This window comes from Gymnogyps californianus, chromosome 11 (genome assembly GCF_018139145.2).
Source record: "Gymnogyps californianus isolate 813 chromosome 11, ASM1813914v2, whole genome shotgun sequence".
NCBI lineage: Eukaryota > Metazoa > Chordata > Aves > Accipitriformes > Cathartidae > Gymnogyps > Gymnogyps californianus.
The window spans coordinates 1,567,067-1,589,995 of NC_059481.1; the positions used below are offsets into that span (position 1 = coordinate 1,567,067).

Sequence of the window (22,929 nt, forward strand, 5' to 3'; positions counted from 1 at the left end):
AAGGGAAACGATGGACAATTTTCTGAAGCGCTTTATCGTTTCTGTTACAAAAATAACTGCAACTGGATTGCTTTGAAGCTGTCCAGCCAGGTTCCTCCCTTGCAAATATTGCTGGATTACCTTTCAGCGCGGGCCACTGGACTGAAGGTTGCTCAGGAGATAGCGTCAGCCTTAGAAGGCTTACGCCGATAGCTGTTCGTGCTGCTTCTTGCTGGGGCTGGGTAGGAGCATCTCCTGAGCACCATTCCTAGCCTGACCTCCTCTCGCCCCTTGGCTTCTGAGGAGGAATGCGCTGGAGATACTGCTTATCGTGGTGATTTTCTGTCACTCTTAGTCTTGTTGCCTGTGGACTGAACCAGGAGGCAGGTTGTGTAATCCAGGCCTCTTTCTTTGGCACCCCTAAGGACTTGTTCCATTTCTCACGCATGGAATAAACTTTCCATGCAGGGAAGACTCAGCCAGAAGAGCTGAAAAATAAAACATAACAGGAGTTTAGGGTTTACCTGAAGGACTTTATTATCCATATCAGAGAAGGGAGCTGGTTCATAACATCAGTTGTCAGCCTAAATGTAAGTGTAGAAACAACTTCAGCATGGAAGTGTCCTGTTTTGATTTTATTTCGCAAGTAGCTACTTTAACTGCCTGGAAACTCTCCCTGAATTTGCTAAAACTGTGAACTGAAAACCATACTGTGGCTTTGGCTCCAGCTTGAGTATAAACCAGCTTCAGTGGAACCATTTTCCCTTCCAAAGCATGGAATTTGTATTGACTTCTCACAGCAGCCCAGCTGAATGAGATACTGTACCTTAGCTTCCCTTCAGCCGAACTTTGGGTACTGTAAGGTCTCTGGCTGGATAACTCACAAAAGAGTTGAGTGCTATCGATAAGCTAATGCTAGACAGAAGAAATCTGAGAGTAATTAATAGCTGTGATTGTTCTGTATCTCCATGCTGCCTGGAAGGGCAAAAAGAATAGACAAAACATGCATAGTCGTACAGTAACTATACCTGTGTTCTCTCCCCAGGTGCTGGAGCATCAGCTCCGCTTGCAAAGCCTCCCTCGCTGCCTCTGGAACCAGAATCGGGCTCAGAAATGAGCCCCGAGGAGACCTCGGCACCAACGGGGGCCGAGGAACAGAGGAAAGAAAAGCGCAAGAGCCGGCAGGCAGCGGACTAGGATGGACTCCGGTCAGGACAGGCAGGTGCAGGAGCATCTCCGGAGCTGCCTGCTGACTTGTGGGGAAAGGGACCTGCCCTCTCCCCCGACCCATGGTGGCTTCACCCCACTGTCAGTTAGCCTAAATGCAGCTGTTTTCTGTTAATGATTTTAGCACGTGGTCTCTACCTTGTCCCAAGGAGTCGTTGCAGCAATCAGAAGAGGTTTCTGCGTAGCTACTGTTAGTGTGGTCACAGCTTACTACAAGAGACTGGAGGATGGAGATCTATCTCTCCACGGGGTTGGCAGTCTTCAGTGTTTGGGTGTAAGTCCTCCAGAAGGATGCTGAGGCATCCAGTATGTTTAGAAAAGCCAGCAGTAGTGAGTTAGCATCCTGGACCCCGAAGAGGATCAAACCCTTCCAGTGGCTGAACTTGTAAGCGGCTGAGGAAGCCCTACACCGGCTGTAGTAAGGTCAGTGGTAATACGCTCAGAGAGGGGGTGAAGGTAGCACACCTCACCAGGGCAAGCGCAGAGCAGTAAGCCAGGCTCAGGACTAGCACAGCCTGGCTTACTGTGAAACAGGGGCTTGTCACTCCCCGTCTCACAAGGGCAAGACTTTGTAAATGCTTTCTCAAGGCTGAAGAAAGGAAGCTGAAACAGCTGGGAGCTGGTATTCCTGAGCAGGGCAATGTCACGGTCACAGGGCACGAGAGGCGCTTCAAAGCCCACGCTTTCCATAGCGGTGGCAGTCAGGAAACAAGGGGGAGCTGCACAGCAAAGGTGAGCCGGTTTGCCTTGAGGTGATCGCTCCATTAACACGCAGCCCGGTGGAGGGTGGATGGCCGAAGCAGACCTGCTGTGCTGGGCTAAGCAACTGAGCAGCTTCTTTAGGACTGTTCACCTTCTGATCCCAGGATCACTCTTTGTATTTCTTGAATCCAACCTATTTTAAGCATAAGCTTCTATCTGGTAGCTAAGAAAATTGCAAAGCTGGCCCACAGTAAGGCAAGTGCTCAGGGGCTGGCTATTCTGGAAGCAGGCTAGCTGCAGCAGCAAAAAAGTCTGCCAAATTCCTAATTGTTTGCTGAGAAACAGGGTAAATGAGCCACAGCGAAGCTCTGCTCATGTGATTAGAGTTCTTCCTTGAGAATTTGTATTGCCCAGCATGGGGGGAAAAGATTGGTTTGCAGGCAAAAAAAAGAGCAAGCCTTTTCAGAAAAGACAGTATGGTCAGCTTCAATGCTAAATTTAAATTGTTTTAGTATGACAGCAGCCATGCTCTGAATAATTTAGTTGTGCTCTCCTTACAGTTGCGCTTTAGGAGAAATCATTTATGCTAGCTGCAAGGCGGCAAAGCAGCCCATTGGTGAGCAGAGCGAGGAATTTTAATGCCCATGTGATACTAGAGATGCTTCGAAAATGTTTCTATCCTTGAACAGCAAAATCTAAGCCTTCCTTTTGTCTGCTACTATCAGTTTGTTGCCTCTGGGATTTATCCAGAGCTTGATACAGGTCCCCAAAACAACTGCTTCTGGGAACTGAAGGCAGGACCAGCATACTTTACATAAAGAACCAGTAACTGGGTTAAGTATAGTTGTTCTCATCCTCCTCCCCTCTGTGTACCAAGAAGTACACAAAGTTAACATTGCTGTGGGACTTTCGATCGGAGTTTTCCGAACAATGTGTAGCGCTTCCCAACAAAACTGAAGCTTCAGGGTTCAGTGTATTTGCTGGTTAAGCTACCCAGCTTATTTTAAAATGTATTTCCTCCTTTTAGTTCTGCACTGTTGCATTGTATCACTCCATAATTAACAAGTCCAACAGAGGAAGGTTAGTAATGGAAACTTCTCTGTAGCAACAACGTAAAAGCAGCATGACCAAGGCTCTGGATACATTAACATCCTTCAGTCGTGCTTTGTGGTTAGCTGCTATTATCCAGAATGACATTAATGCATCTTTAGAGCGCAACCAGGAACTAAAGTGCTATCCTACTCCCTGGAGAACACTGAAAGAGTAGGAAGCCTTCACTTTCTCCTCTGTTTTGATTGCCAAAACTGCCTGCTTATCTCAAATGTGGCTTTTTTTCCCAGCTGTCCTCTACTGATGGGTTTTGTATCGGTACAGCTTCAGGGTAGCACTCCTGTAAGGTTGCCCTCATGCTAGCAGTTGAAGAAAACAGAGGATCTTTTGTGGAGCACTGGCAAATTAAAACAAATCAGACAAGAAGCAGTGTAAATCAGGTACAGTGCAGCGATTTTTATTCACATTAAACTATTTACACTGAAAGTTACTGCAACATAACGGAGTGCCTGTGAAGAAGAGGTTAAGATTGCAGAGCAAGGGTAGGCAGGGCATGGGAACTCTTTACCTCACACCCAAAACTTTAGTTGAAGACAGTTTTTTCCGATAGCAGTTGATTGCTGTAATCTTTGAGTCTTATCACAAAGGCTTTCAAGCCATGGAAGCTCCCATACAAGGAACAGTGACCAGAACAGCGTGGTTACAGGTAGGTGAGCACCAGCATTGCTGATACAGGAAGATTTTCCCTCCATCTGCTTATGACTCTTTGTTTTGATTTTACTAGCTGCTTTCCCCTGCCTTCTGCTTGTTGTAAAAAAAGACTGTAGCATCATCCGACTCGCTTGCTATATTCCATAGATGGGAGCAGCCCTCGTCCCACTGCTCTCCTCAACTTACAGCCCACCAGAGATGCAAGGAACAAAGATCTCTCTTCTCTCACCCAGTCCCACTGGTGCAACCTATTACCTTCTTGGCTGTTAGGATGCTTTTATAGGGTGAATGTTACACGTTGGTACATAGGGTATACTATATTTGGAGGTACTGTAAAGGTATTTAAAAATAAGTATATATTTTGGTGAAAAGCTTATGCAGATGATTAATTCTCCTTCTATGAATAGGAGCAGTAGCACCTTGTTACTTTCTGGATTTGAACAGAGCAGAAGGCAGCTTCATGTCTAAGGAAGCATTTTTAAATATGTAATTACAGTTGGATAATAAATAGAACTGCAATTCCTTGTCCTGTCCCCTCTCCTTCCCCTGGGTATTGTGACGGTGGCATCTGCATACAGTAAATTCATAGTATCTTTATGGAGAGCTTTTTTTTACGCTGTCTAATGATGAGAATGAGGCCGGACTGCTCTTTCAACTGGAATTAAGCAAGGGATTTTTCAGCAGGACTGTACTAAGTCATTTAGGGATTTTGGAAGTCACACCTTATGTTCCAAAACCTGTTTCTGGCATCAGCCATAATTCTGATCTTCTCTTTTCCCCCCATAATTGAAATTTTAAGATGGAAAAGAATAATGGGCTTAATTTCTAGGGAAGTAGAAACCATCTGCTTTAGGACTTCCCCCCCCCCCCCCCTTTTGGAAAAATGTCTATCATTAACCAGGTTAAATCATACGGCTTACAAGGTAGACTGCAGGTTGACTTCCTCACGGGAAAGAAACTAGAAGACACTCGAACAGCGACGCCTGGGCAGCAAGACCTTGTTTCGGCCAAGAGTAATGATCTATCCATCCAGCAACGTGTATTCAACCCTGCCAGCTCTGGTTTTGAGGTCCCTGAGACAACTGGATGCTGATTTATGATACAGGCAGTATTAGTGTATGCTTGCCATGCTCCTGCAGGCGATCTTGTTTGCCCGGTTGCTCGCTGACAGGCAATATTGAGCAAGGTGGACCTTGGGTCCTACTCAACATCCTGTTCTTGCCTAAGATGTTAAAAATTTCGACTTCCCCGTTGGGAAGTGGGTTTCAGTTGGCAAAGCCTCTTCTAAAGAGACAGACAAGCTTCGTGCTGAATGAAGAGAAACAAACTTTACTAAAATAATAAGCTCCATGCATAAACGCACGACAAAAAGAGCACGTATTATAATGAGTAGTTCATCTGCCAAGACTGTTTTATGTAATAGAAAACACAGTTCTGCTACAAGGAAAGCTTTACCACTCTCTCAAACCAAACTGCACAAAAATCGGTGTTTTCTGCAGTGGTTCTGAATGAAAGATACAGGTGAGATTTGAACCCAGTTTTACCCAGGCTGCACTGGCTAAGGAGCAGCTTTCCTGAGAAATTCATAGGGGAGGTTTTCGGGGTACTTTTTTGTTTCCCCCACTTGGATTTTAATGAGATCATTTCCCCCTTAGCTGCCAGCATTTGTGTTCTTCAGTTGCTATGAGATCTTCTCAGCAAAGGCTGATACCAGGCTCAGTTTTCAAAGCGACAGCGAGCTGTTTGGAACAGACGCCTTTCCAAGCTTCCAGCACAGAAGGTAATGGCCGTGCATGCTATTTCCAACCTGCAATTGTTTCCTTTGCTGAGAGAACATCCTCCCACAAGAGTTTGGATCAATAACTCCCTGAGAATTCAGCCTGCGTGGCGCTTAGGATCCACCTGAGATAATATGCAAGAAACTGCTCCATCTGTTACGGAAGAGAACTTCATCTGACATCTCTGAACAGACAGGAGAACAATCATTTCTGGCTCTAAGATCAAGTTTTACTAAAGAGTTTAATCAGACCCAGTATTGCTGAAGCAGAAAGCAGACAGGAGTGACGAGAGCAGGCCAAGGGATATGCTGTGCAAAAGAACTTGTTGCAAGTAGGTTTCCTCTGCCCCTTATCGCTCAAACTTGAAAAACAAAGAGCAGAGACAACCTTTAATATTCTCATTTCTCTCTCTAGTAACCTCGTTAGTGCTTGAATGAAGAATGTGAGACAGTCTTTGTTGTGGCGTCTGTTCTAGCTGGTTTTAACCGATGAGTCTATAGACATATAATTTTTTTTTTTTTTTTAAACATGAGACTACCACTTTGGTATGATCACAGGTTTAAAACTTAACTGTATGCTTTTACCAAAACCTTAATTGCACTAGACAAGAGCATAATTAATATGGCTTGAAACAAACATTCACATTCAAATACCGATTTAATGCAGGACACAAGAACAATCCAACTAAAGCCATAAAAATATAAATACATTATTTTCCTCCATTTTTCTACTGTTCTTCCAAATGTACTCAAAAACTTGATGAGTTTCCTTACACCAGAAATAGCAACGCAGCACATTGTGTGACAGAAGTACTTGACAGCACTGCTTCAGAACAGATTGCTCGAGCACGTGTATCAGCAGCCGGTGCCAAATATCAGCGCAGAGACAGTTTAGCTGCTCGCCCGTTGACAACAGCATCAGCTTTCACCTAAGCTGCAAGCTCCAAAAAAGAGCCCAACAGCACAGAGGTTTAAACAACTTTTAGGGTAACTGGAGCGAGTTACGTTGCCTTGTACCATTCTCGCAAAAACCGTCCCAGTAATCATTTTAACTTTTTTCTCAGGACAGGGCTGGAAAGGTCGCCCTGGGGCACATAATTCCTGATAATTCAGTACATCATTACAAAATTAAAAAAAAAAAGCCAACCACAAGTAGCATCAGTGGATTTCACAGTTTAAAAATCTATTTTTTATTTCTGTTCATTGTCATTGGGAGGTGTACTACAGAGGTGGCTACAAAAAGCAACCCCTACCTTAGGCGAACTAGTCTTTAAATAAACTTGGACAGAAGATAACTGATGGCAGATACATACACACTGCTGACAGTTTTCCATTAGGTTTTGGAAATGGATCTAGCGCTCTGCTGCTCTCCAAGCTTTGGATTACAGTAGCTAAGTGGAGTCGGGCTCTAAAGCAACATCTAACACAGGTCAAAGCAGCTGACGAGGTCTTTGCTAGAGGCAATGCGTAAAGGCTAAGGAAGAAAATTTCAGCACCAGTTCTGTAAAAAGGAGCCCATGAGAGAAGAGCAAACTTAACTGGATCTCACATATCGCAACAGGAGATAACCAAGAAACGCAGAAGTAAAGAAAATCAAGTAATTCCTTAGCAATGCTGTGAAACTCCCCTGGAGGGTGGGCCGGGGGGAGTAAAGAGCCTTTAAACTGGAAAGAGTTGGATTTGGGATTGGCTCTCCCATGGCCAGGTAGCAATTGCATGTCACCACGGGCACAGCACAGGAGGAGCGTGTCCTTTCAGAGCCTGCGAGCCTCCTGCGATTCACGCATCTCAAATAATCCACCACTTGACCTTCAGTAAGCAACACACACAGAAAAGATAGGAAGCATTGCTCATTTTTGATCAAGGGTAAGACAAAAACCCAAAACCAACGTGGCTGCGCTGGCTACAGGCACACAGAAGTGGAAATATCAACATGCACACGTTTTATCATCTAGAGAGCCGCTAGGTTACTGTCACAATGATGAGCTCATCGATTGCATCTTCAGCAAACTATCTGTGAATAAACATTTCCAGTGGAAACCCTTCTGTTCGGGAGTGCGAGGCTAGCTGAGCTTTAAGTCATCCATCACTGAGGATTTCAAGGTATGAGTAACACACGAGAACAAACAGAGTTTGTAGAGACAGAGGATCAGGGGACAGCAGAGATCATTTCAAGCCTGGTTTTGAAGCTTTGGTATTTTTGCAGCTTTATTGTTTCTTCATGGTGAAGAGAGAGCTGGATTTTTATAATCCATTAGATAAGTTTGTTTAAAAATCTCTCACCTACCAAGGACTTTTGTATTTTACAAAAAAACCCAAACCAACCAAACAACAAAACCCACAGTCAACAGAAATGTCACTAGTTTTTTTCTCCCTACATAGACCAAAAAAACCCCACTAGCTATTTCCATTTCTGTTGTTCAGCAAGGTCTGTTAAAGACAAAGCAGCTTTTCTTTGTTGTCGCTATTGTAGCTGGGCAGAGGTGTGAGACAGCCTACATGCGCAGGAGAAGGATTTCAAAAGGCTCTGCAACCCTTATTGTAATTAACTTTGGAAGGCAGAGGGAAGTTAAGCGCATCATGTTCACAGCATGTGAAACATGAAGTGAAGACAGGCTGCTGGGCCTCGCCATTCCGTTCGGTTTTATTATCATATAGATTGTTTCAAACCTTAATCAGGGATACCAACGGCATATCTGATTAACAGGTCACACGTGTTAAGAATTATCCTTGGTAAGTGAATTTGGTGACCAGGCGAGCTCTATATGCCTGATCAAAAGCAGATATATAGATAGAGCAGCAGTCTAGCCATCACAAGCTACTGTCATTTGAGAAGTGACTGACGGTGCCAGGCATTCACAGTGCACTGACAACAGGCCAAAGAAGAAATATTACCTGGTCAGAAAGAACAGGAGCAGCAGGGAAGAGGAGTTAATAATAATAATTAGAGTTTAGCTTTTAGGCCCAGATGAATTCTAAGCAATAAGCCCCTTTCTGCCTACTTGTTTACAGCAGTTATTTATTCAAAGTAGTTTTAAGAAAAGAGAGAAATAATTTAGGCCTGTAACACTCCTGTTAAATACAAGCGTGACTTACCCTTGGACAAGTTCTGTTAGTGTAGTTACGTGATTTTAAATGGCCATAAGGCAATGCCAGTCCAATCAGCCTCGCATCCCTGCAAATGTTTTCGGAAGAGAGAAGAAGTGAAACACAGCAGCAGGACCGTTGCTGGTGACAGCTTGTGTGTATTTAGTTTTGTTTTGTTTCCAACTCGAGAATCCACACAGCTTGGCCCAATGTCAGGAAAGTGGGACTTAGCGTAAGCAAAGGATTAGTTCTCCAGCTGGCAGGATGCGTGGCCTTTGGTGGTCCTCGGGGGGGTGTGCCAGAAGGCTATGATCAAAGGTTGCAAAATAACCCTGCTAACGGCCTCAGACCTTTTAGACGGCTGAAAGGAGAATTTTTTAATTTATTTTTTCTGTAGGAAGACTAAACCAGAGCTCCAAGTCCCATGCTACAATTTATCAATAATAATAATAATAATAATAATAAAAAAATCTGGATAGAAATACTTCCAGTCTTAAGAAGATACTGCACAGAGATAAAATGCTGAGACGCAACAGAAGATCAGGATGGGATAAGCTGCAGGAAAACATAGCACTGACTGTATTTCTCCTCCGGTACAACACAGAAGACTTTGCTCAGAGGGAAAGCAGAAGTTAAATATACCTTGACAGACAGCATTGTGTGCTAAGTCAGTACAAGTTACAACAGCTGTCAATTTTTATCCTTACAGAGCATTCGCGATGGCATTTTCCAACAGGAGAACATCGCTGACAGCAACATGACAGCATTACTGAAAGAAATCACTCCAGCCCAAGTGATACGGACTCTCCTCCCCGCCATTCGGATGCAAAGACTCACCTAAAGCGATCTCCTGCAAATTCGGGTACAGCGCAGGCTTGCATAGACATGCTAATTGCATTTAATCCAGTTATGCTGAAAAAAATGTGTATGATATCTATGCAAATACACTTGAAGTTCCCGGAAGCAGACAGAGACAAAACCGTGCTGGAAAGACACAAAATAAAATGCTGGTGCTACGCAATCAATAGTGTGCTACTATGAATAGGAAAAAATATAAGGAAAGTATTTAACAAGGACACATGGTTCTACTTTTTTAATTTCAAAAGCTGTCCAGAGCAAAGAAACTATCAGTGACCTAGTCAAAGAAAAAAAAAAAAAACCAAACCAAACCCTAACAAAACCCTCCTCACTTCAGTCTTAGCTGGAAAACGTTGGTGCAGCTTTTGAGCCTCCGGAAGGACCTTCCCTCATTTATTAACCCTTCAGAATGGAGGGCAGGGAAACTGAAGAAAATTGCATAACCGTTCTCAAACAAACAAACAAACAAACAATTAGTCTCCAGCACTCAATACTTTCTGTAAATACAGATATAACTGTTAGCAAAGAACACCAGCTGTGAGCCCCCCGGCTCGAACTCTTGGTATTTAGTGTACAGCAAACACAGGTAATATTTTGTGGTTTACCTAGCAAGAAAATAAAGCTGTCTCCCCAAATATAAACCCTGATTATCGTCACTTCTAGTTGGTCAAAAACTAAACACGGGCTACTAGGGCTCAGTTGAATACCATTAGTCACAGAGACAACAGATACCCAAAATAATCTACGTAGCCTCGAGTCAGGTTTTCTCTGTGCATTTAAGAAGTAGGTAGAGTGTGCATCACATTTCGGGGCTCTGGCTCCCTCCAATGCTGGGGACACCGAGGCCAAGAGGTAAATCAGTAAAAGATTTCATCATCACACCAAGCAAGCGGAAGGTTTGCTCTTGCCACGTAGCAATGTGCTGTGAGGAGATAATGCAAGAGCCTTTTATTTTTATCAGAGGCAAGACAGGGCCGAGCACTGCTGTGCTCTCCCTGGGATCCACACGCAGGAAATTCTCCTGGCCGCCGTACTTTCCAGCGCTAACAGATAAGACCCATTCAGAGTTACAAACAGCAAACCTACGCCAGACAGGGATTTTGATACTCGTTTCCCTCCCTGCGTGCTTAAGACAAAGCAAAGCCAATTTTCACATTAAACACCTAAACGTGAAGTGTTCGAGTCACTGCCAAGTGACTGGAATGCATCTGACAGTTTATACCTGGAATTATTCTTTGGCTCTTTTTCAGTTATATCCAGAAAACACACCACACCCTGATTCTGTTCCTATTCCTTTTCACCACTGGCTGCAATCCTAATGAGAACACCATGGTTCCTCAACACTGTACAGTATTGGAGAAAAAGGAGGGTCTTAGTCTTCTATTGAGGATATACTTCTGAGTATAGCAGTCCTTCAGCTGAAATAGCATCCCCGAGTCCCACGGTCCGGACAGGATCTTTACATACCAAAACGGGAGTGAAATGGAATGAGATGCCTTCTCTGTGCCAATGCACCACTGGCTCATCCGGATTTAAAGAGATTTTGGAAGGTGCCTCTATCTGGGAGGTCACAAACTCCAAAGGAGCTTTAAGAAAGACTTTGCTGGTATCGATGGTTTCAGTCGCACAGGCCTGAGTCCCTGCTGCTCTGGCTCCGGCAGCCACAGCAGCAACCTGGTTGCCCCAGTACCCATCCACTGTGACAAGGATATGATAGGCCAGGGTGTGGAAGTGGATCCGCGTGAGATCAGAGGCCCGCTCCGTGGTCTTCCCGTGCTCCTTCAGGATCCAGAAGAGGATGTCGCTGACTACACCCACGTCGGGAACTCCGCTCCAGGAAGCGAGGGAGGCGTGGGGACCAGAGGCAGACTGTGTGAGGAACAGCAGCTCCTGTTCGTTCAGCCCAATGGAGTTCACCAGGGGAAAGACCTGCTAACAGAAACACAGAAACAACAGTTTTTCCTTCAGAGAGAGAGTCAGACTTGGTCTTCTTCACTCAGGGTATTGTTTTTACAGTACTGTGTTACTGGCTCTATCGCCAGCGTGCTCAGCAGAAGGGAGCACCCAGTTTCCTGGAGAGATGCAAGCCAAAGTCACTGCACAAGCTTCCCCATTCTACGAGTCTCCAAGAATTACTTAGCCAAGAAAACATTTCACGCCAAGGGTGCGTGCTCATTTTGTGCAATTAATTTTCTAGACACACACTTTGACAGTAAAGAGTAACAAAACATCAAATCCACACGAAACACTCATAACACTGAGATTAGAGCTGTGTCAAGCTAAACAAGGAACCATCAGGATCTGCAGGAAAGAAATTCTGCAAAGAAACTGAGGTTTTTTTAAAATTATAAACTTAGCTCAAATTCAAATCCTGTTTTTTTCTAGAAATCTGCAAGCCTGCTAAATCTAAACCAGCCAAAGTTACTTCTGTCTGCGGAGCTGTGAGTATTCTCCTGGGTCACCTTCCCCCCGTGACTACCAAAAATGTTTATATCAGAGAACAGAGCCCAGCTATGTTGCACGGTATTTTTACTGAATACAGTTGCTGAATAAACTCAGATCTGCAAAAAAATCCTCACTCCTTGCTGAAAACGGTCTGATGATCAACCGAGGACATTGTAAGATACCTCCTGAATGAAACTTCCCAGAGAGACCTGTCTAAAAGGAATACTCTCTCTGAGCTAAAGAAAACAAATCTGTCCTCTGCTGAGCCACAAGTCATTACAGTTCTCTTTCGCTGCACAGAGGAGACTCTGGTAAGCTCAGCAGAGAAAACAGAAGCATTCAGAATGCAACAGCAGACATTAAACCCATGCTCTCAATTTATCTTCAAATGTATAGCCCTAATTTTAAGTCTTCATTTCTACATTCATCTACCAGTCTGTGCATTGTGATACCGAAGAAAAGGAAACTGATAAAAAGAGCATGTCCTTTCATTTTCGTTACCTGATGCATAATGTTGCTCATAAAATCTTGATCAGTCATACTGGCCAACTCCAGGTGTATGGGAATGTCGGTAGGGATATCAGAGATGGAGGCCACAGCCTACAGGGGTACAGGAAAATAAAAAAACCAAACCAACCCTAAAACACATATTCATTAAGAAACAGAAAGAACAAAGGGGGTTTGACTCAGAGATACACATCATTTAATCTTCTTGTGTATGGATTTAAACACAATTCCAAATGAGATGTCTGACAAGTGCCAGAATGTACTGCTAAGGGGAAGAACTAAAAACAACTTCTGGTTTTCAGAAACCCAGAGCAGGAAAACTGTATCTAACCCTAATCTGCACCCAACTCAGCAGTTCTCTAATGGACTAATTCAGAAACCTCACAAATCTGAAGCAGCTGTAGAACAGCTGATCCTAGAACAGAGAAAAAGAAAAAAGCAGAAAAAAAAAAAAGCTAGTGCATTGCATCAGGAAGGGCACCCAGCTGTAAGACAGGCAATGATCTGTAAATAAAACCAAAACTTGGTGTAGCTCCTTTGGGCTCAGATGAGGAAGATGCCTCTTGGATTATCTAACACAGATGCTGCTTAAAGAATGCAAGTCTTGATTATAACCTTAATCATCTTAGTATCTGGGATAGAAAAAGTGTAATTTAGCCACTAGATAAGCTCCAGTAACTATGTCAATGTACTCCAGCCAGACAACCAGACCATACCTTTTTTTCCCTAGACAACCCACTGAGTCTAAGAAACATCAGTGTTACAGGATTAGACTTTTGCCATTCCTACAGTTCACATTCTTCTTTTAGCGTGCAATACTGAAAAGATTTGTGGGAGATCTGAAGACACAGCCTACTTACAAGTTCAAACCTGGGAAACCAAAACTTTGCCAGGAAGCATTTGTTGGAATGGAAATTAAGAGGACACTGGTATTCAAGTATCTTACCTCCATAAGTCGTCTCTGCCGCATCTCCTTGCTCTGGCCTTCCATCATGTGAAGTCCTGAAAGTACCACAAGATCTGGCTGAAATTCATCCAAGCTGGACACAAACACTTCCAGCATATTTAAGGCGCCATTTGATAGGTCATGGGAGAAGATGAAGCGGTTGGCATTGGGTGCTCTCACTTGTCCCCACTCTTCACCTAGGGTGAAACAAATAGAAGCAAGTTAACCCAGAAGAGAAGCAAATCAAACCACCTATCTGGAGATTGTTTTCAGATATCCTGCCGGAATCCAAAGGCACGATTTCACAATGTGACTGTGCCCGGTTAACAGCTCCTGCCAGCCATATGAGAAATCTTGCTCTTTTTCTCATTCATTCTCTTCATTCACTCCCTCTGCCTCATTTAGCTGCTTGTCTGATCAGAAGGAAAATTCAAGACTTGTTTGTTTGGTTTTGCGAGCTCTGTGATGTTTTCATCAGTTGTATTAGTTTAGCATGCAGTTAGGTGAGTGTCACAACCAGCTCAAGCCAAATATTTGGAGCATGCAGGATACGCAAAGAGAGGGGAGACCTTCCCCTTCTGGCAACCACCACGTCTTAGCTTGACTCAAGCTGTTATCATGAAGATACACCCTGAAAACTCTCATGGCTCTTACTGTTCCCAACTGCGCAGCTCCCAGAAATGATCGGCAGAATAGAGCTGCATCAGTGCTGTACATGTACACTGTTTTATTCCTGGGTAAGATCACAAATTAAATGGGCTCCATTTCCGGGACGCTGAGCCATGAGAAAACAGGGTAACGACAGCGAGCCTAGAGAGGATACAAATTACACAAGCCACAGTCCAACTGGCCAGCCCTCTGCCAGCTCTCCCCATCTGTACACGCATCTTTGTTCAGGCAGCAGGCAATTCCTTGTGCCAGTTACAATAACTGGACAGAAAGAAATGTACAGGAATAAATAAACACGGGTCACAAAGGGCAGCTTGAACAGAAAGCTCTTGAGACACAAGCATTTTTGAGGCTATTATAGGCAGAATTTCCGCCTTAGAACCAGCCTGCGTACTTCTTCACTCGGCTCTCCCAGACTGTATACTGGTTATACTACGGAGAATATGACCAGCATTTGTGGAAAAGCCACTAAAACAGCATCACCAGCCATCAGTGCTGCCTTCTCTTACAAAAAGAGTCTCATGACAAAGTTCTGTCTAGGACAAAGATCCCCAGAGTTGCATCAGGAGGGCAGTTCTCACCTGAGAACAAAGATGCTGAGAAAAGGAGACATCATATACTAATGTATCATCTAATCAGCATGCTTCCAGGAGCAAGACGACTAAGATTTACTTAAAGATTAGTGTATTTTCCATTGGTTACTGTGTTACAGTCCTTGTCAGTTATAGTACAGTTATCCTTGTTTCAGCCAGGAGTCCATCGAGTGGGTGCTTTGGGTGCTGCTCCCCATTAGTTTTGCTGCTGAAAAAATTTAATTAAGGTAGTTCTTGCCTTCCCTGCTTGCCAAATACTCCCTCTTCTGTCACACCAATGTAACTCTTTCTGAAGCTGTATTTTGATTCAGGTTGAGAACAGCAAGAAAATACATGCAGGTTTGTTTTAGCCATTACATTAGGGTTACCCTGAATTTCATCTGCATGTGGTTAAATGGTACCTTTCTGTTTTCAGAGATCATTACGGGACTATTTTGGTGTTCATACAGCTTTAGAATTACACCCATCAGGTCTGCTTAGGCTATGCATCACAACAAAATGAAGAGTCCACTTGGTTTTTATAGGTTATAGCATACAAGCATACAGAACCAAAGGGATGGCAAGACAGCAGCATGAGTCAGTATTTACAGTAACCACATTACAAAGGAAAAAAGTTTCAAAAGACTTTTAGATGTCTGTTCACCTACCACAGCTCCCCGAAGCGCACGGAATTACCGGATTAGCCCAGTGACAGCTGCCAGTACTGATAACTTACACAGTCCTTCTGGAATTAACCGATTCAAAAAAACCAACTTTAAAACCAGGACTGTCTTAGTGACATTCAGGGTTCCCATCTAACATCCAGCCTTTGGCGAGGTACCTGCTTGATACTCCAAGATAAGATGGAATTCATCTCTTTCCTGCATGGATTCAGGTGGCACAACCACATTGTCATCGAGTAGTTCATGGAGTTTAGGACCAACTGGGCCACAAAGGAGGATCTAGAAAACAGGAAAAAACAATCAAGGATCCCCTGCCATGTCCCTTGCCACCATTTCAGAGCATTTAAGCATCACCTAGACAATTGATTTAAAAAAATAGTAATCAAATTTTAAGAAATCAACTATGCTTTTCAACTTGTAAGGCCAATCATAGGTTCCACCATAACCTAAGAAATAACTGCAAGATCCCCCCAGTCTACAAGGAAGTAATCTGAGCCTCAGCGACAAGCAAATAGCATGAAAGTTTTGGAGCGCGTACCTTCAGGTCTGGATTTGTTGCAAGCTTCTGACCAATGAGAGCAGCGTTTCCTCCTACGTAAAGCTGTAAAACAAAGAGAGGCAGCTATGGGCATTCCCTTGCTTTGATAGCTTTATAGGTGCTTAGTCCTCAGTATAGGCCAGAGATTTTAGCTTTTTAGAAAAGGGTCTAGCGTTACAGAAGTTAATAAACCTTATTGGGGCTGAAGGCAAAACAGTTTTACAATTCTCTGTGAGATCTCAACAAGTTGAGTGTTCTCTGACTTTTTTTTAATCTAAATAGTCACCTTCAGGTAACAGCCCTGTAAAAATCAATTCGTTCCTAACATAAACAGCCCTTACTTCCGTGCAACTTCTCCGTGGCAGTTGGTAACTTGTGGTTTTTTAGCAAGGCTGACAAGCAATCATTTAAAAACTGCAACAATACTTCCTCCAGTCTGAAATCAAGGTTAAACCTGCTACCTGCACCCACATGAAGCGAGCGGAACCATGAAACTTTCTTCAGGTAAGACAGGTCAAACTTTCAAGTAAGCAAACTCTAACGTGAGCTTTGAAACCAAAGAATATAGATTGTCATGAGGATCACAGGCACTCAGAGGTGACAGAAAACAGGCTATAGAAGGATACAGCTAATAATCAGGTGATTCCAGAAAGCCAACGGTGAGAAACAAGTCGACACAGGAGAGTCTGGACCAATAAAAGGCATTTAGAGCTCTTCCTCATTTTCAAAAGCAGCTGGCGAACCGCATAGAAGGTGGCATTAAGCAGTCTGTAGAAATTAGCTAACTGCCAAGCAAGGTATCGAGCTAGAATCAGAAGACCCAGTATAAATTAGAGCAACAAAACTTGGAAATAATATTTATTTCTTTTCATCATTCCTAGAGAGAATTTAAATCCTGCGTTAAGTAGGTGAAGCTGATCGGAGTGTTTACAGCTCCGAAGGCTTGGATCTATTTCCTCACTTCCTGCCTCATTCCAAGATGTTAGAGCCTCTTTTACAGCATCAGCCCCATCTCGCTCCCATACAACAGTATTTTTACCGGGGCATCTTACACTGACATTTCAGTTTTGGGAAAGTAAGCAGGCGACAGACCATTTAAAACCCTGCTATTTGCAGCAGGTGCAGAGTTCCGTGGAAAGTCATTAACACACTCAAGCTATACCATGTTTCTTTCCTAAACGATTTGCACTCTCACTAGACAGAGAACGAAAGTCACCGACGATGCAGAACATAAGAAACATGCTTTTCAAAGCTTATCTTCAGGTGGAAGACATACCTGTGCACCAGGGTACTCGGAGGCTGTCCGCGCAATGTGATGGAAAGACTCGGCGTCGCTGAAGAAGCGCTCGGCAGCTGCCCCTTTTTCCATGAAGTGAGCGAATGCTTCTTTCAGGTCCTGTCTGGAGTTCAAGATGGCATGATTTTTTCCATCCCCAGGTTCAAGACCGAGCGCCTCTAGCAGCTTCACACCGGACAGAACCACGTCTACGCAGGCATTGACGCTGGAAGAGAGAAGGAAAATGCATACTGGGAAAACGACACATACCTTAGAGCCCCTGTGAGACAACACAATGACATCACTTCCTAGCCAGTGATGTTTGCTGTTCGCAGCCCTCATCCTAAGGGGAAAAACAACCAACCAAATGAAAAAAACCACAAAGGCACATGAATTTCCTGAAATTCTCTACTAAAGCGTTCTCCTTCTAACATGCTTTTATTGCGCTCCAGCACTACAGAGGAGAGAGGGATTTCTAACATTCTGCTGAATTAAAACAAGAAAGAGTAAGCTGCGTGGTCCAAAGGTGGTTGCGTATGTTGCAGTACATTGTACTTCATTTGCTGCCTTAGGCTTGCTCAAAAAAAGAATAGGCACAATAAAAATAGCATTTTTAATTTTTAATTCTTAAAATAAAGAAGCTTTTAAAGAAATATTTACTTCGGGTTTAAAATGTACATGCAATTCAAAACTATGAAACAAAACTGAAAGTATTAAAGTCTGCTAGATCAGCCTCTTGAGTTTCAACTACTCCTAACAATCACCAAGACCACACACACAAACATCCCACACATAGGCTGGTTCTGTTCATAAGAAGTCAAGAGAGCAATTTGTCAGTTGAAATACTTGACAACTGCAATTTGGAAAGGACCATCCCAAATTTCCAGAAACAGCGTGCCGCCTTCTCTCAAACAGTGGAAACAGGAGAAAAATCCTGCAATAGTTAGGAAGTGATAAGAACCATTTCTACAGATCTAAACGTTATGTAAAGCCTAACCTGCCGCTCAAATCTTCCAGGCCCCATTTCTTATCAATTACATTAATTTAAACACAGTCTAATTCACACTAGAGAACAGGAAAGTTTCTGGGCTAGAACCAGGCCCCCAGGAAGAAAGTTTATGAACGCTTGCCCTTGTGTCAACTCCTTGGTTTCAGAGAGATACCAATATATACCAAATATTTACTGAGATGATACCAGCAATTACTAAAGCATCTTCTGGAACTGCTGTCAAGTGCAATTTCTGTTCCTCTGCCCCACGCTTCCCTGACAGGGATCCAAACGATCTAGAAAACTTTTGCAGGACCTCTAACTTAGTCTGTGTCTATCCACACGACACTCCAAATGCCAATGCCTGCTTACATGTCAGCGTGAAACGCGCCGCCATTTAGTATTCCTCCTTGTCGGTGACCTTTCACGCATGATTTGGGCCACAACACATGAAGGCTGCATCAAACAAATTAAAGGACATTAAAAACCCTGAGGCTTTTCAGTACACGAGGTAACCAGCTCAGAAATCCTCGGTATTGTGCATCACCTCATACACCAAGGAGAGAAAAATCCCCTCGCGCAGCAGAGTAAAGAAAACCAAGGAAACAAGAAGCTCAAGCAGCCTTTTAGCCCCAAATTCACTGTGGCAAAAGGTCAGCAATTTTATATTTTAATGAGTCATTAAAGATGCAAGGGGACATAAACCAAGTCACAGTTCTTTCAAGTGAAACACCTCTAATCATCTTCCAACTGTCTGTCTTCTCCCTCCCTGCCATTCCTCTGCTAACACACTTCATGCTTTTAATAAACTCCCTTAACAGCAGAGATATGCTACTAATGAACTGTGGTTACTGTTGAACTTTGAGTTTGGTGTGCATATATATTATATATATATATTTTCACTCGCTTTAAGCCAAAGAAGAAAGCAAGGAACAAACTGAAGATACCTGGCTCTTTTCCGGTGAAGGCGTGGCAAAAGAGAAGACTAAATGAGGCACTGGAAAACCTATTTTGTCATATATTCACTGGAGAAAGTCTGCATCAACTGTAATGCAAGAGCAAGACAGAGTCCAACTAACACTATCAGCTACACAGCCATCGAGGTGGAGTAACTTCTTCCAACACGTGAAGGCCAAATCTTCTAGTCAAAATCAAGTTATCCTCTCATGTCCTTATATTTAAAAGAAAGCGAGTCAAGCGCTATATGTAATAGCAAGATTAATGGTCAGACTTAAAACCAGCATTTAAGATCAATGTGATATTCCTGAACTTTCCCCTCGCCCTCTTTCCAGTTTAAAAAGAGAAAAGGTGTTGGATTTCCCTGTGCATGCACTGGTGTCTTCAACGCCTACTGCTTTCTCCTCTCCCTTCCCTCCCTCATCTGTCTCCTTTGCATGTCTGCCTTGACTCAGTTCTCCCCTATCGTGAAGACTTTGCTCGCTTCTCCACTTTATGAACTTGTCTCTCGTACCTATTTATTGCCGGACCATGCTCCCCAGTTGCCACCTTCCTGGGGATGGGCCAGCAGCTCCAAGTCCCTCAGACTCTGTGTATAAATTTGTTTTACAGGCAAGCCTGCCGGGGATAAGATCTCTGGAGACAGGCTTGCCAACCGGCTCTGAATCATGCAGCACACTTAAATCGCCAATACATGAGTTTTCTGGACCATTAATCCCCTCAGCCGAGGTCCACCTCTGACTGAGCAACGCAGCGGGCAGGTGCCCGCACTCGCCGGCGGCTCTCTCGGGGAAATGTCCTTGCCTGGCAAACTACAGGCCTGGAAAATTAACAGAGAGGTTTAATGAACAGGCTCTAGTGAGTGCCCAGCTGCGTTGGCATGAGGTCTTACAGCACGGCAGCACCTCGTGCTCCACGATGACCTGACGAGGAGCCTCTCCTGCCTACCTGCAGCTGCCTGTCCGGAGAAGAGGAGCGGAGGCCTCTCCCCAGGCCTCTGCTGGGCAGCACCCACCCCAACCCCCAGTAACTCACGAAGCAGCTTTGAACCTCACAGTAATTCAGGGAGGCTGCGCCGAGAGCTCCACCCAGCAGGTGAGGCCCAGAGGTATACACACGCGCATATAGATGGATGTATGGATACACAGCCCGGCCCAGGGGAAGGGGCGCCCCCCGCCCCGCCGCCAGGGGCGCTCTTGCCCCTCCCCGCCGCGCGCTGCCGGCACCTACCCGACGGCGACGCGCGCCCATCCCCGGGCCGGGCGGACGATGGCCGCCTGCCAGGCCGCTACCATGCGGCCCTCGAGGGAGCGGGCGCGGCGCAGCCCCCCCAGCAGCGAGGCGGAGAGGTGCCGCAGCGCCGAGTGGGGCAGCTCGGGGCCCAGGAGGCAGAGGTAGCCCAGCGCCAAGGCCAGCAGGCCCACGCACACCGACCTCTGCCACATCGCGGCGCGGCCGCTCCGCTCCCCTCCGCGCCGGCCCCTCCTCCCCCGCCACGTCTGAGGAGGGACGCGAGCGGCGGGGCCTCCTTACGCCGCCTCCGTAGCGCCCCGCCCCCGCCGGCCGCCGGCTGTCGTAAAGGCGCTTCGGGAATCGAGGCGGGCCCTACGCGAACGGCGCGGCCTCTCCCTCAGCGCAACCTACGTACCTCCGGGAGGTACGGCTGCGCCGCCTGCGTAACTGAGCTACGGGAATGAGGCGGGAGGCGGAGGCTGCGCGAGCGCGGCGGCGCCTCGTGAGGGGAAATGGCGGGGAGGAGTGGCTCCCTCAGGGGCGTCGCCGTACCTCAGGGTCTCCTGGGGACAGTCCGGCCCGGGAGAGCCTGGTCCCGGGCCCTCGGGCAGCGGGGAGCCGGTGCTGGGGCGAGGAGCCTGCAGTGAGCGTTGCCCTGGTGCTGCTGCAGGCCGGGCCTGCCTCGGGGCCTGGCCCTCACGGTGTTACCAGCGCTGAGCTGAAGCCTATCTGGGCATCGTGCCTGCATGCTCCTCTGTACGTGGTACTGCTTCATTCTCCCCTCCCTTGGGTTCTTCCTCATGGTGCCCCTTTTCCTCTGTCCTTTGTTGTCCAGCGCCTCTGTGGGTCTGCGTGTTACATTTCCACTTTGTCTGCCCCAGGCAGACTAGTGCCTGTCGCTGCTGTCCCCCAGCTCCTCTGCCCTGTCTCACACCAATGCCTCTGTCTAAACAGCTCGTGTCCAGCAAACCAGTCGCTGACCTGAAGCTAATCACTGGCTCTAGTGTGTATTCTTCCTTCCTCTGTAGCATAGCTTCTGATCTCAGCCTCTTTTGTGCCTTCTCCAGGGTGAGTTAACTTCATCAGATCTCTGCCCATGCTCCTCCTGAGGCAGCCTGTGCTGGGAGCAGCAGGAGAGGGCGTCCTTTGTTGCCTGTTTCATGCCATCAGAGAGGTGGTGTAGCAATAGGGAGGTTTCCCTTTTTAATGAAAAGGAGTTTTTCTGGGTTGCTTTAGAAATCATAGAAACGTTAGGTCTAAGACTTACGACAAAATTTGCAAGAGTTTGACAACTGCACGCTACAGTGCGTTGGCTGAGGCAGCTGGTAATTTTCTTATTCAGTTCTGTGTTTTGAGTGATTGTCATCTCCTTTGACTCTTGACAAAACAAACAGTAAAGGAGATGGGATAGCGGAAGGCTTTTTGTTGATTTTTTTTCTTTTTAGGATGCAAGGATTGGTATTCAGTCAACAGCTCATCTACAGCAGCCCTTATCCGGAGTTCATGACTGGCCCTCAGCGGTCATTTGGCTGCCCATCAGGTTCCCTTTCTTACTAGTTCTTACCAGAAAGGACTTCCTCATTTATTTATTTTTTTCTCCTGTTCCTGTGAAGTTGCTCCTGGGAGCAAGTAAAGACTGAGGGTGCAAAGGCGGGCAGGGCAGGCAGACGATGGGGTCTAGAATTGCTAGGGAAGGAGAGAGTGAGAAAAAGCCTCCTCACCTGGCAGTGGATGGTGTGCAGGGGCACTAACTGGTTTTATGAGCCTAAAGCGTTATGATAATGTAATGATCTTTAAGAACAGAATCCTGAAAACAAGCTAGAGGCCTAGCCACCTTCCCTATTCTTCAAGAAATCCTTCAAACAGTTCTTTCTCCTCAAATAACTACCTGCTTAAGTGCCCTGTAAAAGAGTGATTATCTTCATCTCCTCTGAGACCTACGTTCAGCTCACCAGAGTTGGTCTGTTAATATGTAATCCCCTTTTTCCTTTGCTCAGGTGGTCTTTGGGTGTTGTCAGTAGGCTTTTTCATTTGAACATATTTACTCTTTTTCCCTTTGGCAGTTTTCCTGCTAACGTTTGATCTGTATGTGATTATGAAAACTCGCTTGCTTCCATACTCTTGAACTCCCCCGGGTATAGGTCTACGAGGCTCTCGCAGTTATAAACAGCCCTCCAGTTCAAGCAGGCAATGCTACGCTGTGTGAGAACAGAGCAAATACCTGCCAGAACCCCTCGCTGCTCACTACAATCAGGTCTTCACCTGTGGGAGCGTGTGTATTTATAGCCTTGTCACAGAACATCATAATTAGACGTGCCCATAAGGCAGCCACAACCCATAGCATTGTCACAGCTTGGGGACCCCATTATTAGCGCTGTGTCATCAGAGGGTGAGGCTGCAAGCAGATAACCTTTCTAATACAGCAATACTTTGGGGAATTAGGCCACGATTCCATTTTGAGGTGATTAGTTTTTCATCTGATGTTAATGCAGTGTTCTGCGTTGTTGCCCTGAAGACTAAAGTTGTCTTTTTGACTCCCAGGACAGGTACAGTTTCCACATCAACAAAATCGAAGCTGCTCAGGAGGAACCACGGCTATTTGGTCTCCGTAAACCGCTGGTGTTCAATCTCCCTGAACAGTTTTGTCAGTGGACTTGAATGAGACTGCAAAGGTAATTGAAAGATTTGTTTTATGATCTTCATTCCTGCCAACAAAAATAAAAG

The 22,929-nt window shown here is 45.2% G+C and overlaps 2 protein-coding genes across 3 annotated transcripts in view; one reads left to right on the top strand and one right to left on the bottom strand.

Annotated features, from left to right (window-relative positions):
* Window positions 1-2,019, top strand: part of BBS4 (Bardet-Biedl syndrome 4) — a 39,816-nt gene extending 37,797 nt beyond the window's left edge. The window contains 1 exon segment of the mRNA XM_050903630.1: window positions 1,025-2,019. Within this exon segment, the coding sequence (XP_050759587.1) occupies window positions 1,025-1,176 (152 nt within the window). The 3' untranslated portion in view covers window positions 1,177-2,019.
* Window positions 2,020-9,908: 7,889 nt separating this feature from the next.
* ADPGK (ADP dependent glucokinase) lies at window positions 9,909-20,417 on the bottom strand. 2 transcript variants are annotated; one of them, XM_050903436.1, is made up of 7 exons: window positions 20,203-20,417; window positions 17,028-17,253; window positions 15,752-15,814; window positions 15,372-15,492; window positions 13,290-13,486; window positions 12,338-12,436; window positions 9,909-11,320 (listed from the first exon to the last, which is right to left on the bottom strand). In XM_050903436.1, exons 1-7 carry the CDS (start codon window positions 20,415-20,417, stop codon window positions 10,772-10,774), a joined length of 1,470 nt encoding a protein of 489 aa, XP_050759393.1. In that variant the 3' UTR covers window positions 9,909-10,771. The 2 variants fall into 2 exon arrangements, with proteins under 2 accessions (XP_050759393.1, XP_050759392.1); XM_050903435.1 differs by having other exon boundaries at window positions 9,909-11,323.
* Between the last annotated feature and the right edge of the window lie 2,512 nt (window positions 20,418-22,929).